This window comes from Rhinopithecus roxellana, chromosome 13 (assembly GCF_007565055.1).
Source record: "Rhinopithecus roxellana isolate Shanxi Qingling chromosome 13, ASM756505v1, whole genome shotgun sequence".
Lineage (NCBI taxonomy): Eukaryota > Metazoa > Chordata > Mammalia > Primates > Cercopithecidae > Rhinopithecus > Rhinopithecus roxellana.
Window position 1 is genome coordinate 69,479,743 of NC_044561.1, and position 19,016 is coordinate 69,498,758.

General features: G+C 53.8%; 1 protein-coding gene across 1 annotated transcript in view; it reads right to left on the bottom strand.

Moving 5' to 3' along the window:
• The window catches only part of MYT1 (myelin transcription factor 1), a 48,343-nt gene extending 33,851 nt beyond the window's left edge, over positions 1 to 14,492 (bottom strand). Inside the window, 5 exon segments of the mRNA XM_030914343.1 lie at positions 5,181 to 5,394; positions 5,396 to 5,429; positions 5,828 to 5,890; positions 13,431 to 13,461; positions 14,438 to 14,492. Of these exon segments, the coding sequence (XP_030770203.1) occupies positions 5,181 to 5,394; positions 5,396 to 5,429; positions 5,828 to 5,890; positions 13,431 to 13,461; positions 14,438 to 14,492 (397 nt within the window).
• Positions 14,493 to 19,016: the final 4,524 nt, after the last annotated feature.

Consider the following 19,016-nt stretch of genomic DNA (forward strand, 5'->3'; position numbering starts at 1 on the left):
ATTGCAGTAAATCAAGATCGTGCCCCTGCACTCCAGCCTGGGCAACAGAGTGAGACTCTCTCGAAACAAAAACAAAACAAAACTAAGATATGGTAGGTGCTCACCACGTGCAGGCCCCGTAGGGTTGTCAGCAAGGACGCCTGGGCCAGCACGTCCCGTCCCACAGCGGTAGGGACAGACGCCGGGGCCGGCACGTCCCACAGCGGTAGGGACAGGGACACCGGTGGCCGCCGCACGTCCCAGCGGAGGACAGGACGCCGGGCGCAGGCCCACACGGTACACAGCGGTAGGGACAGGACGCCGGGGCCGGCACGTCCACAGCGGTAGGGACAGGACACCGGGGCCGGCACGTCCCACAGCGGTAGGGACAGGACGCCGGGGCCGGCACGTCCACAGCGGTAGGGACAGGACGCCGGGGCCGGCACGTCCCACAGCGGTAGGGACAGGACGCCTGGGCCGGCAGGTCCACAGCGGTAGGGACAGGACGCCGGGCCGGCACGTCCACAGCGGTAGGGACAGGACGCCGGGGCCGGCACGTCCCACAGCGGTAGGGACAGGACGCCTGGGCCGGCAGGTCCACAGCGGTAGGGACTGGACGCCGGGGCCGGCACGTCCACAGCGGTAGGGACAGGACGCCGGGGCCGGCACGTCCACAGCGGTAGGGACAGGACGCCTGGGCCGGCAGGTCCACAGCGGTAGGGACAGGACGCCGGGGCCGGCACGTCCACAGCGGTAGGGACAGGACGCCGGGGCCGGCACGTCCACAGCGGTAGGGACAGGACGCCGGGGCCGGCAGGTCCACAGCGGTTGGGGACAGACCCTGCCATCCACCCACTTCGGAGGGGAAGTCCAAGCCCGGGATGATGCCTCAACGCCAGATGCCCTTCTTGATAAGAAAGCAGGAAAATCTGTGTCTCCACTCCCTGTGATCTAGGACTACGCTGATGCCATGGGCAGCGCACTCACTCCACTCCCTGTGATCTAGGACTACGCTGATGCCATGGGCAGCGCACTCACTCCACTCCCTGTGATCTAGGACTACGCTGATGCCATGGGCAGCGCACTCACTCCACTCCCTGTGATCTAGGACTACGTTGATGCCATGGGCACGCACTCCACCCACTCCCTGTGATCTAGGACTACGCTGATGCCATGGGCAGCGCACTCACTCCACTCCCTGTGATCTAGGACTACGCTGATGCCATGGGCAGCGCACTCACTCCACTCCCTGTGATCTAGGACTACGTTGATGCCATGGGCAGCGCACTCACTCCACTCCCTGTGATCTAGGACTACGTTGATGCCATGGGCAGCGCACTCACTCCACTCCCTGTGATCTAGGACTACGTTGATGCCATGGGCAGCGCACTCACTCCACTCCCTGTGATCTAGGACTACGCTGATGCCATGGGCAGCGCACTCACTCCACTCCCTGTGATCTAGGACTACGTTGATGCCATGGGCAGCGCACTCACTCCACTCCCTGTGATCTAGGACTACGCTGATGCCATGGGCAGCGCACTCACTCCACTCCCTGTGATCTAGGACTACGTGATGCCATGGGCAGCGCACTCACTCCACTCCCTGTGATCTAGGACTACGTTGATGCCATGGGCAGCGCACTCACTCCACTCCCTGTGATCTAGGACTACGTTGATGCCATGGGCAGCGCACTCACTCCACTCCCTGTGATCTAGGACTACGCTGATGCCATGGGCAGCGCACTCACTCCACTCCCTGTGATCTAGGACTACGCTGATGCCATGGGCAGCGCACTCACTCCACTCCCTGTGATCTAGGACTACGCTGATGCCATGGGCAGCGCACTCACTCCACTCCCTGTGATCTAGGACTACGCTGATGCCATGGGCAGCGCACTCACTCCACTCCCTGTGATCTAGGACTACGTTGATGCCATGGGCAGCGCACTCACTCCACTCCCTGTGATCTAGGACTACGTTGATGCCATGGGCAGCGCACTCACTCCACTCCCTGTGATCTAGGACTACGTTGATGCCATGGGCAGCGCACTCACTCCACTCCTGTGATCTAGGACTACGTTGATGCCATGGGCAGCGCACTCACTCCACTCCCTGTGATCTAGGACTACGTTGATGCCATGGGCAGCGCACTCACTCCACTCCCTGTGATCTAGGACTACGCTGATGCCATGGGCAGCGCACTCACTCCACTCCCTGTGATCTAGGACTACGCTGATGCCATGGGCAGCGCACTCACTCCACTCCCTGTGATCTAGGACTACGTTGATGCCATGGGCAGCGCACTCACTCCACTCCCTGTGATCTAGGACTACGCTGATGCCATGGGCAGCGCACTCACTCCACTCCCTGTGATCTAGGACTACGTTGATGCCATGGGCAGCGCACTCACTCCACTCCCTGTGATCTAGGACTACGTTGATGCCATGGGCAGCGCACTCACTCCACTCCCTGTGATCTAGGACTACGTTGATGCCATGGGCAGCGCACTCACTCCACTCCCTGTGATCTAGGACTACGTTGATGCCATGGGCAGCGCACTCACTCCACTCCCTGTGATCTAGGACTACGTTGATGCCATGGGCAGCGCACTCACTCCACTCCCTGTGATCTAGGACTACGCTGATGCCATGGGCAGCGCACTCACTCCACTCCCTGTGATCTAGGACTACGCTGATGCCATGGGCAGCGCACTCACTCCACTCCCTGTGATCTAGGACTACGCTGATGCCATGGGCAGCGCACTCACTCCACTCCCTGTGATCTAGGACTACGTTGATGCCATGGGCAGCGCACTCACTCCACTCCCTGTGATCTAGGACTACGTTGATGCCATGGGCAGCGCACTCACTCCACTCCCTGTGATCTAGGACTACGTTGATGCCATGGGCAGCGCACTCACTCCACTCCCTGTGATCTAGGACTACGCTGATGCCATGGGCAGCGCACTCACTCCACTCCCTGTGATCTAGGACTACGCTGATGCCATGGGCAGCGCACTCACTCCACTCCCTGTGATCTAGGACTACGTTGATGCCATGGGCAGCGCACTCACTCCACTCCCTGTGATCTAGGACTACGCTGATGCCATGGGCAGCGCACTCACTCCACTCCCTGTGATCTAGGACTACGTTGATGCCATGGGCAGCGCACTCACTCCACTCCCTGTGATCTAGGACTACGCTGATGCCATGGGCCAGCGCACTCACTCCACTCCCTGTGATCTAGGACTACGTTGATGCCATGGCCAGCGCACTCACTCCACTCCCTGTGATCTAGGACTACGTTGATGCCATGGGCAGCGCACTCACTCCACTCCCTGTGATCTAGGACTACGCTGATGCCATGGGCAGCGCACTCACTCCACTCCCTGTGATCTAGGACTACGTTGATGCCATGGGCAGCGCACTCACTCCACTCCCTGTGATCTAGGACTACGTTGATGCCATGGGCAGCGCACTCACTCCACTCCCTGTGATCTAGGACTACGTTGATGCCATGGGCAGCGCACTCACTCCACTCCCTGTGATCTAGGACTACGTTGATGCCATGGGCAGCGCACTCACTCCACTCCCTGTGATCTAGGACTACGCTGATGCCATGGGCAGCGCACTCACTCCACTCCCTGTGATCTAGGACTACGCTGATGCCATGGGCAGCGCACTCACTCCACTCCCTGTGATCTAGGACTACGCTGATGCCATGGGCAGCGCACTCACTCCACTCCCTGTGATCTAGGACTACGTTGATGCCATGGGCAGCGCACTCACTCCACTCCCTGTGATCTAGGACTACGTTGATGCCATGGGCAGCGCACTCACTCCACTCCCTGTGATCTAGGACTACGTTGATGCCATGGGCAGCGCACTCACTCCACTCCCTGTGATCTAGGACTACGCTGATGCCATGGGCAGCGCACTCACTCCACTCCCTGTGATCTAGGACTACGTTGATGCCATGGGCAGCGCACTCACTCCACTCCCTGTGATCTAGGACTACGTTGATGCCATGGGCAGCGCACTCACTCCACTCCCTGTGATCTAGGACTACGTTGATGCCATGGGCAGCGCACTCACTCCACTCCCTGTGATCTAGGACTACGTTGATGCCATGGGCAGCGCACTCACTCCACTCCCTGTGATCTAGGACTACGTTGATGCCATGGGCAGCGCACTCACTCCACTCCCTGTGATCTAGGACTACGTTGATGCCATGGGCAGCGCACTCACTCCACTCCCTGTGATCTAGGACTACGTTGATGCCATGGGCAGCGCACTCACTCCACTCCCTGTGATCTAGGACTACGTTGATGCCATGGGCAGCGCACTCACTCCAGAGCCCCCCAAGGGAGCTGGGGTTGAGGACCCTCTCTGGCTTTGCTTCTAAAATCCATCTCAGACCCTTCCCCACTGCAGAAGCTTGGGGAGTGTTGGGTGGGTGGTGGGGATGGCAGGGGGAGCTGACCTTGGGCCTCCTCTGACCCCAGGTCTCTACAGAGCTGCCAGGGCACTCGGGGTACAGACCCCTCCCTCTGGAACCCAGGGGCCAACGCACCTGCTTCAACCACTTCCGCCAAGGGCTCGGTGCCCCAACATGGCAGTCCTGGCAGACCCCCCAAGGAAATGGGGGACTCATCTGCTTTCCTCCTTCCCGTCTTGGCTTCCCCGGGCACCCCATTTTCAGAGGCCCCACCTGGTCCTCAATCACCTGAACTCAACCTGAGGTGTTTTCTCAGCATCTGCCTGTGAGTGCCTCAGGGGAAAGCAGACCTCTCACCCATGCACCCAGGCAAGTCTCCCAGAGGGCCAGTCTAAGACCCTCCCTTCCCCACTTGCAGACACACAGAGACACAGCCTTGTCTGTCTCTCATATACATGCAGACACCTGCCAAAACATGCTACAACTGCACCCACACACACACACACACACAGAAGCCCCGTGTCTGTGTCTGCCCTGCCTCTCTCCTACACACACAGTGTTCACACACACACACCACAGGCCCCGTAAACACCATGGCAGACTTCTCTCCCAGGAAGCTCAGCACACGTTGGGACAAGACATGCCTTGTTCTCAGGAGGAGCTTTCTCTCGCTCAGAGTGAGCCCCTCCCCGCTCACAGGCTGCAATTCTCCAGGGCCACACTAAGCACCCTTTATTCGGGGAAGAAAGAGCGACAAAGCACCTTCAGCTGGCTCGGGGCGATGAATCTCCTCCTGTCCTGATGTCTCAGCCTCGGCCCCCTCCAGAGTTCCTTCCGATTCATCCGAAACAGAGGCGTCCTTCACCTCGGTGTCCTCACTGCCGTCGCTGTCCACACCATAGCCCTCGTCCAGAGCCAGCTTCAGGGGGTGCGACTTCCTCTTGGACACCAGGTGCTCAGCCTCAGCGCCCTCCAAGCTTCCTCTTCTTGGCCAGGGGGCAGCTCTGTAAACTGCGAAGGAGGAGTAGGCAGTGGAGAGGGCCAGGCTAGGGCCACGAGAGGCCTCAGCCACACCATGCGCCGCTCCCGAGGGTCCTCCCTCCCTCCCTCCCCCACAGACTCATCCAGTTCTTGCCGGGGACCCAGACAAGAAAACCACAGTGCAGCTCTGGTAGGTCAGATGGTCTATCTTTCCCCCACAGAGTGTGCCCATGGCCACACGGGCCTCCAGGCTAGAGTGGGAGGTCGCTGCCTTGCAGAAGGGCCAGCAGCCTGGCCTCAGGAGCCGTGGAAAAAGATGGAAAGTTCTCCATCTGCAAAAGGGCCTAGAACAGAGTTGGGTGGTGGCGGGGGGCGGGGCTCCAAATCTGCTTCCCAGGAAGCTCTGTGAGATCCAAGGGTCCTCTCACCTTCGGTGCCTGGAGTACTTGCCCCGGACGTGTCCTGAGCCAGTGCATCCTGGGGTGGGGCAGCTGAGGGGAAAGAAAAAGCGAGGTCACATCAGGCGATGGGTTCAGACCTCAGGGCCCATCGCAGACCTTCACCCTGGGGAGCACACTCTCTCCAAACGATTCATCTCAGAATGGCTGCTTGCAGTTTGCTGAAAATTAATAACTCACCCCATTCAAATAAATGAATGGCTCGTTACAGTTTTACAAGTGTTCAGTTAAAGACTGTTTATACATAAGAGCAAGACTTCTAACGCCAGAGTCTCCCAGACCGCTCCCTACAGCAGGCATTCCACCAGCTGCCACCAGGTTTCCAGGAGCTTGGACACAAGACACTCTGAGGTGCCCTGAACACAGTACCCCTCTCTAAAGAAGGCCCAAGTCCAAAGCACAGAAGTTGGCATTCACTGTGTCCATCACTAATGCTATAAGGCCTATGGCCATCGGCGGCAACAGTCTCTGCATTCCCTGCCAGCTGTGACCTTCGTGCCCCAGCAAACTGAGCCAGGACTGACAGGCAGAAAGGAATCCGTGGCCCAAGCCAAAGGCAGTGGTGAAGATTCCACCAGTGCCTGTAGCTGGTGTGAGTCCCAGCTTCCACACAGGGAAAAGAAGCCAGGAGCTGACAGGGTCTGCCTTGGTGGAAGACTCTTGGGCTAAGAAGGGCAGTTTGGGGAGGGGGTGATACTGACCCTCCTGCATCTCTCACCCCAGGGCTGGCAAGCACAAGGCAGGACACCCAGGAGTTCCTCTTCCTTAACCATCATCTGTCTCCCGATATAACCAAACCAGCAGGAAGCTCTGGAAACTTCTGAGCATGAGTACTGACTATGCCAACCACCGTGGCAGGAGGACCACAGCTCCCACAGCAGCCTTGGGGCCAAAGGGGCCGCTGTGGAGTGTGAGGCCAGAGTTCACCACCTATCAGGCTCTTGCGGGCTGTCGGATGCATCCACGGCTCAAGGACTACAAGGAGCAGCCATTGTAAGACCCAGATGCCTGCGCCAAGTCGCCTAAGGCAGGTGGGAGGAGCAGGCCTGCGCTCCTTGCGGGAAGACAGAGGCTTTCCTGGCCAAGATGGGAAGACCTTGTTTTGTTTTGTTTTGTTTTGTTTTTGTTATTTCATATATATATATTTTATACTTTAAATTCTAGGGTACACGTGCACAATGTGCAGAATTGTTACATATGTATACGTGTGCCATGTTGGTGTGCTGCACCCATCAACTCGTCAGCACCCATCGACTCGTCATTTACATCAGTTATAACTCCCAATGCCATCCCTCCCTCGCTTCCCCATAGTATGCCCCGGTGTGTGATGTTCCCCTTCCCATGTCCAAGTGATCTCATTGTTCAGTTCCCACCTATAAGTGAGAACATGCGGTGTTTCGTTTTCTGTTCTTGTGATAGTTTGCTGACAATGATGGTTTCCAGCTGCACCCATGTTCCTACAAAGGACACGAACTCATCCTTTTTTATGGCTGCATAGTATTCCATGGTGTATATGCGCCACATTTTCTTAATCCAGTCTGTCATTGATGGACATTTGGGTTGATTCCAAGTCTTTGCTATTGTGAATAGTACCACAATAAACATACATGTGCATGTGTCTTTATAGCATGATTTATAATCCTTTGGGTATATACCCAGTAGTGGGATGGCTGGGTCATATGGTACATCTAGTTCTAGATCCTTGAGGAATTGCCATACTGTTTTCCATAATGGTTGAACTAGTTTACAGTCCCACCAACAGTGTAAAAGTGTTCCTATTTCTCCACATCCTCTCCAACACCTGTTGTTTCCTGACTTTTGAATGATTGCCATTCTAACTGGTGTGAGATGGTATCTCATTGTGGTTTTGATTTGCATTTCTCTGATGGCGAGTGATGATGAGCATTTTTTCATGTGTCTGTTGGCTGTATGAATGTCTTCTTTTGAGAAATGTCTGTTCATATCCTTTGCCCACTTTTTGATGGGGTTGTTTGTTTTTTTCTTGTATATTTGTTTGAGTTCTTTATAGATTCTGGATATTAGCCCTTTGTCAGATGAGGAGATTGCAAAAATTTTCTCCCATTCTGTAGGTGGCCTGTTCACTCTGATGGTAGTTTCTTTTGCTGTGCAGAAGCTCTTTAGTTTAATGAGATCCCATTTGTCAATGTTGGCTTTTGCTGCCGTTGCTTTTGGTGTTTTAGACATGAAGTCCTTGCCCATGCCTATGTCCTGAATGGTACTACCTAGATTTTCTTCTAGGGTTTTTATGGTATTAGGTCTAACATTTAAGTCTCTAATCCATCTTGAATTAATTTTTGTATAAGCAGTAAGGAAAGGATCCAGTTTCAGCTTCTACTTATGGCTAGCCAGTTTTCCCAGCACCATTTATTAAATAGGGAATCCTTTCCTCATTTCTTGTCGTTGTCAGGTTTGTCAAAGATTAGATGGCTGTAGATGTGTGGTATTATTTCTGAGGGCTCTGTTCTGTTCCATTGGTCTATATCTCTGTTTTGGTACCAGTACCATGCTGTTTTGGTTACTGTAGCCTTGTAGTATAGTTTGAAGTCAGGTAGCGTGATGCCTCCAGTTTTGTTCTTTTGGCTTAGGATTGTCTTGGCAATGCGGGCTCTTTTTTGGTTCCATATGAACTTTAAAGCAGTTTTTTCCAATTCTGTGAAGAAACTCATTGGTAGCTTGATGGGGATGGCATTGAATCTATAAATTACCTTGGGCAGTATGGCCATTTTCACGATATTGATTCTTCCTATCCATGAGCATGGTATGTTCTTCCATTTGTTTGTGTCCTCTTTGATTTCACTGAGCAGTGGTTTGTAGTTCTCCTTGAAGAGGTCCTTTACATCCCTTGTAAGCTTGGATTCCTAGGTATTTTATTCTCTTTGAAGCAATTGTGAATGGAAGTTCATTCATAATTTGGCTCTCTGTTTGTCTGTTACTGGTGTATAAGAATGCTTGTGATTTTTGCACATTAATTTTGTATCCTGAGACTTTGCTGAAGTTGCTTATCAGCTTAAGGAGATTTTGGGCTGAGACGATGGGGTTTTCTAAATATGCAATCACGTCATCTGCAAACAGGGACAATTTGACTTCTTCTTTTCCTAACTGGATACCCTTTACTTCTTTCTCTTGCCTGATTGCCCTAGCCAGAACTTCCAACAGTATGTTGAATAGGAGTGGTGAGAGAGGGCATCCCTGTCTTTTGCCAGTTTTCAAAGGGAATTTTTCCAGTTTTTGCCTATTCAGTATGATATTGGCTGTGGGTTTGTCATAAATAGCTCTTATTATTTTGAGATACGTCCCATCAATACCGAATTTATTGAGAGTTTTTAGCATGAAGGGCTGTTGAATTTTGTCAAAGGCCTTTTCTGCATCTATTGAGATAATCATGTGGTTTTTGTCTTTGCTTCTGTTTATATGCTGGATCACGTTTATTGATTTGTGTATATTGAACCAGCCTTGCATCCCAGGGATGAAGCCCACTTGATCATGGCGGATAAGCTTTTTGATGTGCTGCTGGATTCGGTTTGCCAGTAGTTTATTGAGGATTTTTGCATCGGAAGACCTTGTTTTTAACAGGATTGACATTGTGAGTCTGAGCTCTTTCCAAAACCCAAGCACATCTTCCAGAGCCTGTGAAGGGAGGAAGGAAAGGGCTGGCACCCCCACACCTGGGACCCAGGGAAAAGAACACCATCCCCAGCCTCTATCCAGACACCTCTGATCGTTTCTAATTCGACTGACCACAGGCCTGACTGCAGACAACTGTGGGGCCCAATGGCCTTGCAGGCCACCCTCCCCGACCACCTCAGGGAGAACCGTCAGTAGAATCCAGACCTCACCCTATCACCCAACTCAACAGCAGCCATGGGGTCGGGGAGTGCTCATGGGACGTTCTCTGCAGTCTTCCAGGGTGGTGCTTTCAGTGTGTTAAAAAGAAGACAGAAAGGGAGGGAAGGAAGGAGGGAGGAGGGAAGAAGGAACCCAGGCGGGAAGGGAGGGGAAGAGGGAGGAAGAGGGAGGGAGGGAGGGCGCGCCACATGTACTGCCGGGAAAGGAGGGGAAGAGGGAGGGAGGGAGGGAGGGAGGTAGAGAGGGAGGGAGGGAGGGAGGGCACGTCACACTTACTGCCGGGAAAGGAGGGGAAGAGGGAGGGAGGGCACGCCACACTTACTGTGGGTTCCCTTTCCAAACTAAGGGAGTTGCTGCTGCTGCCACCCACCTCTCCCTGCCTCTAGTCTCTTCTAAAATCCAGGCCCACACTTGCTTTTACTCTTCGGAGAACTAGCTTCGAGACTTTTCACAAAAAGCTCCTTGTTATTGGGGACTCGAAGCTAAGGTCCCAGTAAGTCGATGAAATCACTGAGTTAATCAGGTAATTAGGTGACAGCCGCTGTGGGGACCGAACTGCCCCGAACACATCACCCTCAGCTGCGAAGAGATCCGGTCCCCAGAAAGGTGGGCCCGCACCTTCCCGCCCCAGCTCAGAGGCTGTGAGACAGGGCTGTGAGCCAAGTGCGGGGAGCCGGCAAGGCCACTCCGGGACAGGACGCTGGAAACCCCTTAGATGCCTGTTCCCCACCCCTTAGCCGAGGGGACAAGAGACCCAGCCAGGGCCTCCAAGGGTGTCATGCCAGCAGATGCCAGCCCTGCAGTTCACCTGCAAGCACACCCAGCTCTTATTTACTGATGCCCTCTGGGTGCTCAGGGCCAGAACCGTAGGGAGAGGAAGACGGCCAGGGCTCCAGGACTCCTGAGCCTCTTTTCTCCGGGAGGAGGAATTCCCCAGCCTTGACTCCTCAGCTCTGACTAGGGCTGGTGTCAGAGACGCGAGGAAAGGACGCACGTGAGGCTGGGAAGAGGGTGTGGCTCACAGTCACCCCTCAGCTGGCATCCTGCATGACAGCTCTGAGGGACCGAAACTTGAAAAGTAGGCATCAAAGAAGACAAGTCGGGAGAGGAGCCGAATCCCAGCGCCTGGAGTCCCGTGCTTCAGCTACAGCCTTTGAAGACACTGCCTTCCCTGCCTTCCCTCCCTCTCCTGGGGCAGGAGATCCCCCACTCCCTCCTGTCATCTGGGTGGGCGCTGGCCAGTGGCTCAAGGAGCAAGGCTCCAGAAGAAGGGTGAGTTACAGATGTGCTCTCTCCGAACTTGGAGATGGTCCTGAACTCGGGGTGGTTGGCGACTTGCTGTCTCAAAGATGCTAACCCCAACCCTATCCTTCCCTAGTCTTCGCCTCCAGCAGAGCCAGTCTGAGGCCATGTGACAACAGATGGACCCAGGAAAAAATACAAGCTGAAATGTCATCTGTTCTTCCACTGGGGTGAAAGGAAAAACCATCAAACTGCTTCTTTGCTCAGGCACTCAGAATGTTAAATTCAGGGCACACGGAAACTCCCAGTGGGCTCCAAGGTCGGAAATAGCAGCTCAGGGCCCAACTCGAGCCAAGTCCAACCTCTCCTCAGTTCACCTGGTAAACAACCAATGGAGTGTCTTCCCGGGAGCTCTGCCTGAGCTAGTGGGGAGATGAGCTGGGTTAGGGGCACTGCAGGCTGTGAAGTTCTGAGTCAGTGGGGTGCTAAGTCCCCCATCCACAGAGAAGGTCCTGCATGCAGGGGTTCCCCACAGGTGACTCTGTGTCCGTGAGTTCATCCAGTGCCACGGTCTGCATACAGGACGTGGTGCTCCTCTCACAGACCACAACAGTGCGTGTTCTCTGTGGGTCATGCTTCCTGTTCTGGCACCCACAGTGTGGGCCCCACCAGAACAGAGGTCTCATCTGCTTGTCCAGTCAGAGCCCAGGGTGTGCTGGTAAACAGGTCTTTGGGAGGGGGAGACATCATCAGCCCATTTCTGTGGTGTAAATGCTCCCACTATGGCTGGGGCACACAGTCAGCCAACATGAGCCACAGGCATGCCCACGTGGAGCGTGTGGCCAACATGTTTGAGAATTCAGGAATGCATGGTACCTTCCGTGCAGAGTGTATTTGATTCCTTGGAACATAATCTTTGTTCGATTTTACTCTAAGCATCACTTGTCAGCAATGAAGAATTGGTGAAGAAATTGCTGTTGGAACACGAGACGTCAACATGTTTTCCCCGAGTTTCTCCATTAAAAAGATCAAGGGACTTACTCTTACCAAGCATGTAGGTTAGACCTCAAGGCTAGTGACGAGGGTGTCAAAATCAAAATGCTCACAGAACCCCTCACTTAGGCTGGACAGGTCCTCTCAGAACATTTCAAAACAAACAAATCTATTCGAGAGTCATTTTTTCTTCCGCTGTTTCAAATCTACAAGAGAGCACCCAGCCATTTGTATTTGCCTTTTCAACTTCCTCCACACTCCATGTGTTACCAAAAAGCCTGGAGTTTCCTCTACTCCTGTGCCCTCGCCTGGGACTCTCCTCCATCTTTGTCTCCACCGTGTCCCTGGGCGACTGCCACGTGGCACCTCCTCTTTCCTTTTCTCGGGGCCCCTCTGAGCATCTCGCCATGAAATCACTGCTTCCTCAGCGGGCTGGCCAAGCAGATAGTGTCTCTCTTCCAGGGAGCCGGCCCCTGTGCTTCGGGGGACTGTGCTCTGGGGAGCACCCGGTGGGTTGCTGAGGACACCTGACCGGAAGTGCTGGCACACGACCTGGTTTGGCTGAGGTTCCACCCCACCCCTCCCACCTGTTACCCAGGGCGGGGCTTCCAGCAGGTAGCACGTGTGATTCAGCTCTTCTGGTTAAAGGAGGGTTAACCCCTGAGTCTCAGTTTCCCCACTTCACAAACAGGATAATAACATCACAAGGCTTCCATGACCTTCCCAGAGATCAAGACTGTGATGTGTGACTGCCGCAGAGCCTGGGGCTTACAGCACCCCAACTCCCTCCCGTAGCCCTGCCCCGTTCATCTCCAAGTTATGGGGCCTCAAGCAGAGGAGGGACACTGTCTTCCTGTCCCACCTCTGCAAAAGGTTTACAAAGTGAACTCTGCAGTCCTCTCATTTTCCTGATTGGCATCCACTCTTCAATTGTTCGCTGGACAATAAGATGCTCCTTGCCCTGGGAATCTATATCCCTAAGAAGCAGGAAGAAAACGGTCACAGAGCTCAGCCAGCCAGGTCATCAGCACACAGAACTGCGGTTTGCATCCCGAGCCAATGGAAGACTCAGGACGTCGAAGACCCCCTTCTCTCATCTCATTCCCAAGCTGGGCCTCCAACCATCTGACACAGAAGCTCTTGTGAGAGTCCGCTAAGAGAGTGGCTCGTTTTAGGTTTGGGGGACCCAGCGACAGTCCAGGTCCTCTCGGTGACCAGGTGTGAGCACATCCGTGTCCTTGCCATGATGCTGGGACACCACATGAAGGGGGCATGACAGAGCTGAGAACGGACAGAGATGGGGCCAAGGTAGCTGGACACACGGCCAGGAGAAAGGCAGTCTCCTTAGGGAAAGCAGGGGCTCACTCGGGTGTTTGGTCAATCCAAGAAGATCCCGTTTGGGACATTAAGGATATCTCCAGGGTCACAGGCACACAGAGGATGCTTGGTGCTAACAGGAAGACTTCCTTACCTGAGGTCTGCAGCTGTGGTCTCTGGGGGTCCTGGGGAAAAGAGAGAAACAGGGAAAACATGTGGGAGTTGTGATTTTAAAGACTCATTGCCCTAACAGCATAAACTAAGTTAAACAGCCGAGAGGTTTGCCAAGCACAAGTGGAGGCAATCTCAGTGAGACCTGAGCAGTTTTCCCAGGGCCCTCCCCCTTTCCTGACCTCCCAGAGAGTCCTCCAAGGTCAACAGAGTGAGCTGCTCCCTCCAGCCCGGTGCTCGCCCCAGAAGCTCCCCTGAGCAGTTTTGCAGAGTGGGACGGATGCTCCACCTCACACAGGATCTCTGGGACCTCAGGGCCAGGGATGCTATCTCTTTCTCTAATTGCAGATAGAAGTCAGCTTTTGGCAAGAAACACAAACCACCAGATCAAGCTGGATAGAGAAGAGAACGACTGGACCAAGTGGCTGGTCCTTCAGTGGTGGCTGCAAAGGTGCACGGGGCTCTGACTGGGGCAGGAACACCTGAGATGCTTGGGCACAAGAGGAAGCTCCCGCACGGGTCAGGGAGGTAAGTCTGGCCAGGGGTTGGGGCTCAGATCCTAGCACAGTGAGCAAGGCCTCGGCCCCCTCTCCTCCCACTGCACTTCCAGCTCAATCCAACAACCTCCTATTCCCCGTCAGCACCAAGACTGATCTCCTGGGAAGGAAGGGGGCTGCTGGTGGATGGCTGGTGGCCTCTCACTTCCAAACAGAATGGTCTCATAACTGAGCCTTGCTACTCCCACTCCATGGAGCTGAGTCTGCCTCTACATTTCTGCCTTCAAGGCAGGTTCATCTGGGCCAAAGGTCCCGCAGCAGCCCTCTGAGATGCCAGCTTCAAAGCGCAGCAGCCCTGAGGATGAACGAGGCTGAAGAGGCCTGAGGTCCCCAGGTGTCTCTGCACACGTGTGGTTACGGGTTTGTGCTCCCGAGGAAGACCGTGGAGGAAAGTGGCATTTACGGTCCTGGAGGAGGTAAGGGCAGCACTCACCTCGCAGGGCCTTGGATCGGGTGCGAGCTCGCTTGTCTTCATTTTCTAAGCTCATCTGCAAGCAAAAAGCCATGAGGTTAACAAGAAAACCCAGCCAGTGCCTCTGGAGTACAGAACCATCAGGAATGGTCTGTCCATTTTCTAGCTCAAGCTTTGACAGCAAAGGTGATTTTGGGCACAGAACAACAAGGATGGACTCACAAGACAGGAAAGGCCTGGGGCCAGGAGCAGCAGGTGGGAGGGTGTGGAGAAAGGACCTTCTACAAGACCTGGAAGTGTCCCATCAGTATGTCGCCGCCCTTGGTAAGGAGGGTACAGTGCACCGTGCCCTCCCACTGCCCCCAGGTTTGCACCTGCCACCAAGTGCTGAGACGTGGGCCCTGCTCCACTGAAGCCTGATGAGTGTCCGTGTTTTATCCATGAGGGTCTCCTGGCCTGACACAGAGCAGCACCCACTGCTCACCTGGCCAGGCAGGTGCTGAGGCATCAGGGCAGGTCGCTCACCACAGACACAGCCACCAGCGGCAGTGCCGGGTCATCCAATGGCTTCTGACCCCAACGTGTCCCCAGAGCACAGCTCCCCATGGGCCTTTTCTTCCCACTACAGCAGAAGGCTTTAATGCCCCTCACGCACCAGGGTCCTTCCGTGAGAAACAGGCAACCTGGAGCGGCCCCAGCCCATATGTTCTCTGGGCCTCAAGGGCCTGGCTGCCTTGCCTGAGCCCATCGGTGTCCCTCCCCACCTGTGATCCCTGAATCTGACCAGCCTCCATGGGGACGCTGCCCACAGCATTGTCCTGCGAGGGAGTCATGGGGGAGCCCCCAGGAGGGCGACAACCACAGAAAGGACATGCCGGGGGGCGAGGGGTCAAGGGTCACACACAGAACCCTTGTCCTGTGTCACCCATGACAAATCTGGGCAGGCAGGTAAACCCCACCCACTCCATGCTATGCAAAACGTCCTTCCCAGGGAGCCGCACCAGGCCAGGGAGGGCACCTCTAGCTGGACAGGGGATGCTCCATCCCAGGAGGCCCAAGAGGAGAGGGCTGGGCTCCACCACCATCACCTGTGGTCAGGAAGGGGAGGCAGCAAATCCACACCTCCTGTCCCAGGCCACAGATACCAGAGCTGCCAGGGCTCTATGTGTGAGGTAGTCAAAGGGAAAGCAGGGGAGTGGAAAGAAATAGCAGAGGAAAGGAAGGGAGGCAGCAGGAGGGGGGCTCAGAAGCCCCCACGTCTTAAATGGGGCTTTAGTTCCTGAAAGCCAGCAAGAGACAAATGTCTACGGTACCACCTGGGAAGAAAGAAAAAGGAATCCCCCAATTAGTAAGATGAAATTTGCAAATTGAACCTCCCCCATGCAGCAGCACTAACATACAACGATGTATGTGATTTGTTAAGGAAGAAAAATCAAAACCTGGGTAATTTCTGCAACCTGTGGACTCCAGGCTGTGGAGCACAGTGCTGTGGGCCGTGCGCTTATTACCGCCTTCCAATAGAATAGAAGACAATTACTACAATTTCTATTTTTAAAGCGGAGGTTCCCCATGGACCAATGGCTCACGTTGAAAGTGAAGAGAGGAGCAGGTGTCACAGGGACTTCATTACATTTATGAGCCTTCAAATGTCGTCTGCGCGGAGCCCATGCGCAATGCCTCCGATGCAGGACGCACAATGGAGCTGATGTGTCTGATTGCGCGGTGCCGGCACTCAGCTGAAATGCAATCTACGGCTTTTTTTTTTTTTTTTTTTGCCAGTTTTCCCAAGGATATTGGCAAGCATTCTGCTAGGTTAAAGCGTGCCTTGGCAATTTGGATTTCCTGCAGATAAATTATCCAAAGAGCAGAGAATAGAGAGACTGCAGGGATGTGCAATGGGTGCTGCTTGAAAACTGTGAGCTCCCATTGATGAAGCTGACAGTTCTGCCTCTCCTTCTCCTGAGCACCTTACCATTTGCAATTTATCTGCATTGACTGGTCAATAAGCAAGAAGTTCTCTTAGGTGCATGCAGCTTTGATTTTTAAAGGGAAAAAACTGACCTACCAAATTAAAAAAAAAAAACAGGCTCTTTAATATGAGAATGAATCCGTAAGAGCTGGGTGACTTGGGACACCGGTTTCTGAGCTGTTTGAAATCAGCAGTGCCGGCTGACACGAAAGCATCTGGGCTAGGCCGTGACAAAACCAGCACTGCCTGATTTACATTATTTTTCTCTTCGAAAGAACTCAAAGCACTTCAGAGGTGGATTCTCTGCTCTCCTCCTGCAGCAAGATCAGCACCCTGATGTGGTAGATGGAGAGTGGGTGCTGCGGGTGGTCCTGTGCCCAGTACCACCCACGCTCACCTTGGCAATCACTGGGCGGCAGCCCCCCAGACCTTTTGCCCCCACCACACAATGACAGCTGGGCCCCAAAGGGCAGCTCAATGATGCAAAGAAAATTAAACACTTCTCAATTTTTCATTGATTTTTAAAACACTTCACTTGTTCCAAACACAAGCCAACCAGGTCCCTTTTTTTGTGCAACCCACAAATAACCCAGTGCCCTCTCCCCTTGAGGGTGAAAAGGTCCCTTTGTTGAGACAGAATGACCCCATTACCCACTCTCACTGCTGGGCCGGCAATCTCTCTCAAGAACGTCTGCTCTGTTTCTCCAATGCCAACTTCATTCTGCCACTGTGAGCATGTCTTAGGCTGTAATTAATATTTCAATAGTTCTGCCTTCAGTAGGAAAACCATGAAAACTATGGGGAGGAGAATAATTCATAAATGCAAATACGTTGTATACTGCCAAATTAACCCGAGAGAACTGTCTCCTTGTCCATCCATTTAACTTGCTTTCTTAGTGCCATATAAAAGCTGTCTCCTCAAAAGTGTGTTTTTGCTTTGTTCTGTTTTATATTTCTTTTTAGTTAAGTCAGGATTAATCGTGTAAGCTCTTTTGAAAATAGACATAGTTCTGGCCAGGTGTGGTGGCTCATGCCTGTAATCCCAGCACTTTGGGAGGCCAAGGCAGGCGGATCACTTGAGGTCAGGAGTTCATGACCAGCCTGGACAACAGGGTGAAACCCCGTGTCTACTAAAAATACAAAAATTAGTTGGGTGTGGTAGCACATGCCTGTAGTCTCAGCTACTCAGGAGGCTGAGGCAGAAGGATCACTTGAACCTGGGAGGCGGAGGTTGCGGTGAGCCAAGACTGCACAACTGCACCCCTGCCTGGGCGACAGAGTGAGGCTCCGTCTCAAAAAAAGAAAAAAAAAATACATATATATATACACACACACACACATAGTTCTCACCATGACGTGCTACGAAGACCAGCCCCTTTTCCAGACTCATCTGCATGCTGGCCTTGCTAAAACAGAGTGCCCTGAGTTGGGTGTTTACAAACTCAGGAACCAAAATAAGCAAATGCAGTTAGCAGTCTTGAAACCTGCAGAGGAATCTGGACTCTTAGGCTGCAGCTGTGACAAATACACTTAGAGCCCAGAAACAGGGCTGGGCATGGTGGCTCACACCTGTAATCCCAGCACTTCGGGAGGCCGAGGCAGGCATGGTGAAACCTGACTGTACTAAAAATACAAAAATTAGCCAGGTGCAGTGGCAGCCGCCTGTAGTCCCAGCTACCTGGGAGGCTGAGGCAGGAGAATCGCCTGAACCCGCGAGGCAAAGGTTGAGGTAAGCCGAGATTGCACCACTGCACTCCAGCCTGGGTGACAGAGCAAGACTCCATCTAAAAAAAAAAAAAATGAAAAGAACCCAGAAACATAGCCAATAACAAACCACTCGTGTCTAACCTCTAAGGGGAAGTGGTAGACTCAGCTTCCAAAGATGTCAGGGTTGGATATTTTCCACGAAGCCCAACAGGCTTTGTGCCAACTTCCACATTTGCCCCCAGAGGCTGTGTCTCCCCGCTCCATTCCAGGCCCCAGCTCAGGGACACCCATTTCTCCTCGCTCACTCATTCACTCTCTCTCCGTCTCTCTCTGCCTCTTTCATCCCTTTTTCATGCTTCTCCCCAGGCCAGGCCCTGAGAGCTGAACAGCTCCCTCCCTCAACCCCCATCACATCCCTTCTGCACCAATGGCCCAGGGCCGGTCAAAGGACAGAATCCTGGCTGAAGCCTGGCCCCAGCAGGAGGGTGTCCTGGCCCTGAGGGGCACCAGCCTGGCGTCCCAAGGTTTGTACATCACTCCAGGGTGGCAGGGAGTGCTCGGGAAGAGCTCAAGAAACAGGGAGCTCTGCTAAGGCTTGAGAGCCAGGTAGGGATGGGGAAGGTGAATGGATCAGTGACCTGCAGACATTTGGGGTGGGAGGCACTCCAAAGGTAGAGCCGGGAGCTTTCTTGGGTGGCCAACACCCTGCCTCTTCCCACCTCCTCTCAGTCTCCACCCTGTGCCTGTTTGTTTCCCTCACAGTCCTCATCTCAATCTGAAATGAGCTCGTTCATTCATGGTTGTAAGGTCACTGTCTCTCCTCCAGAGAGCTGCTTGGCGCATGTCATTTAAGGATGGGTGGATGGACAGGTGGATGACTGAATAAATGGGGACAGTCAGAAACATCTCTGAACTCTTGGGGCT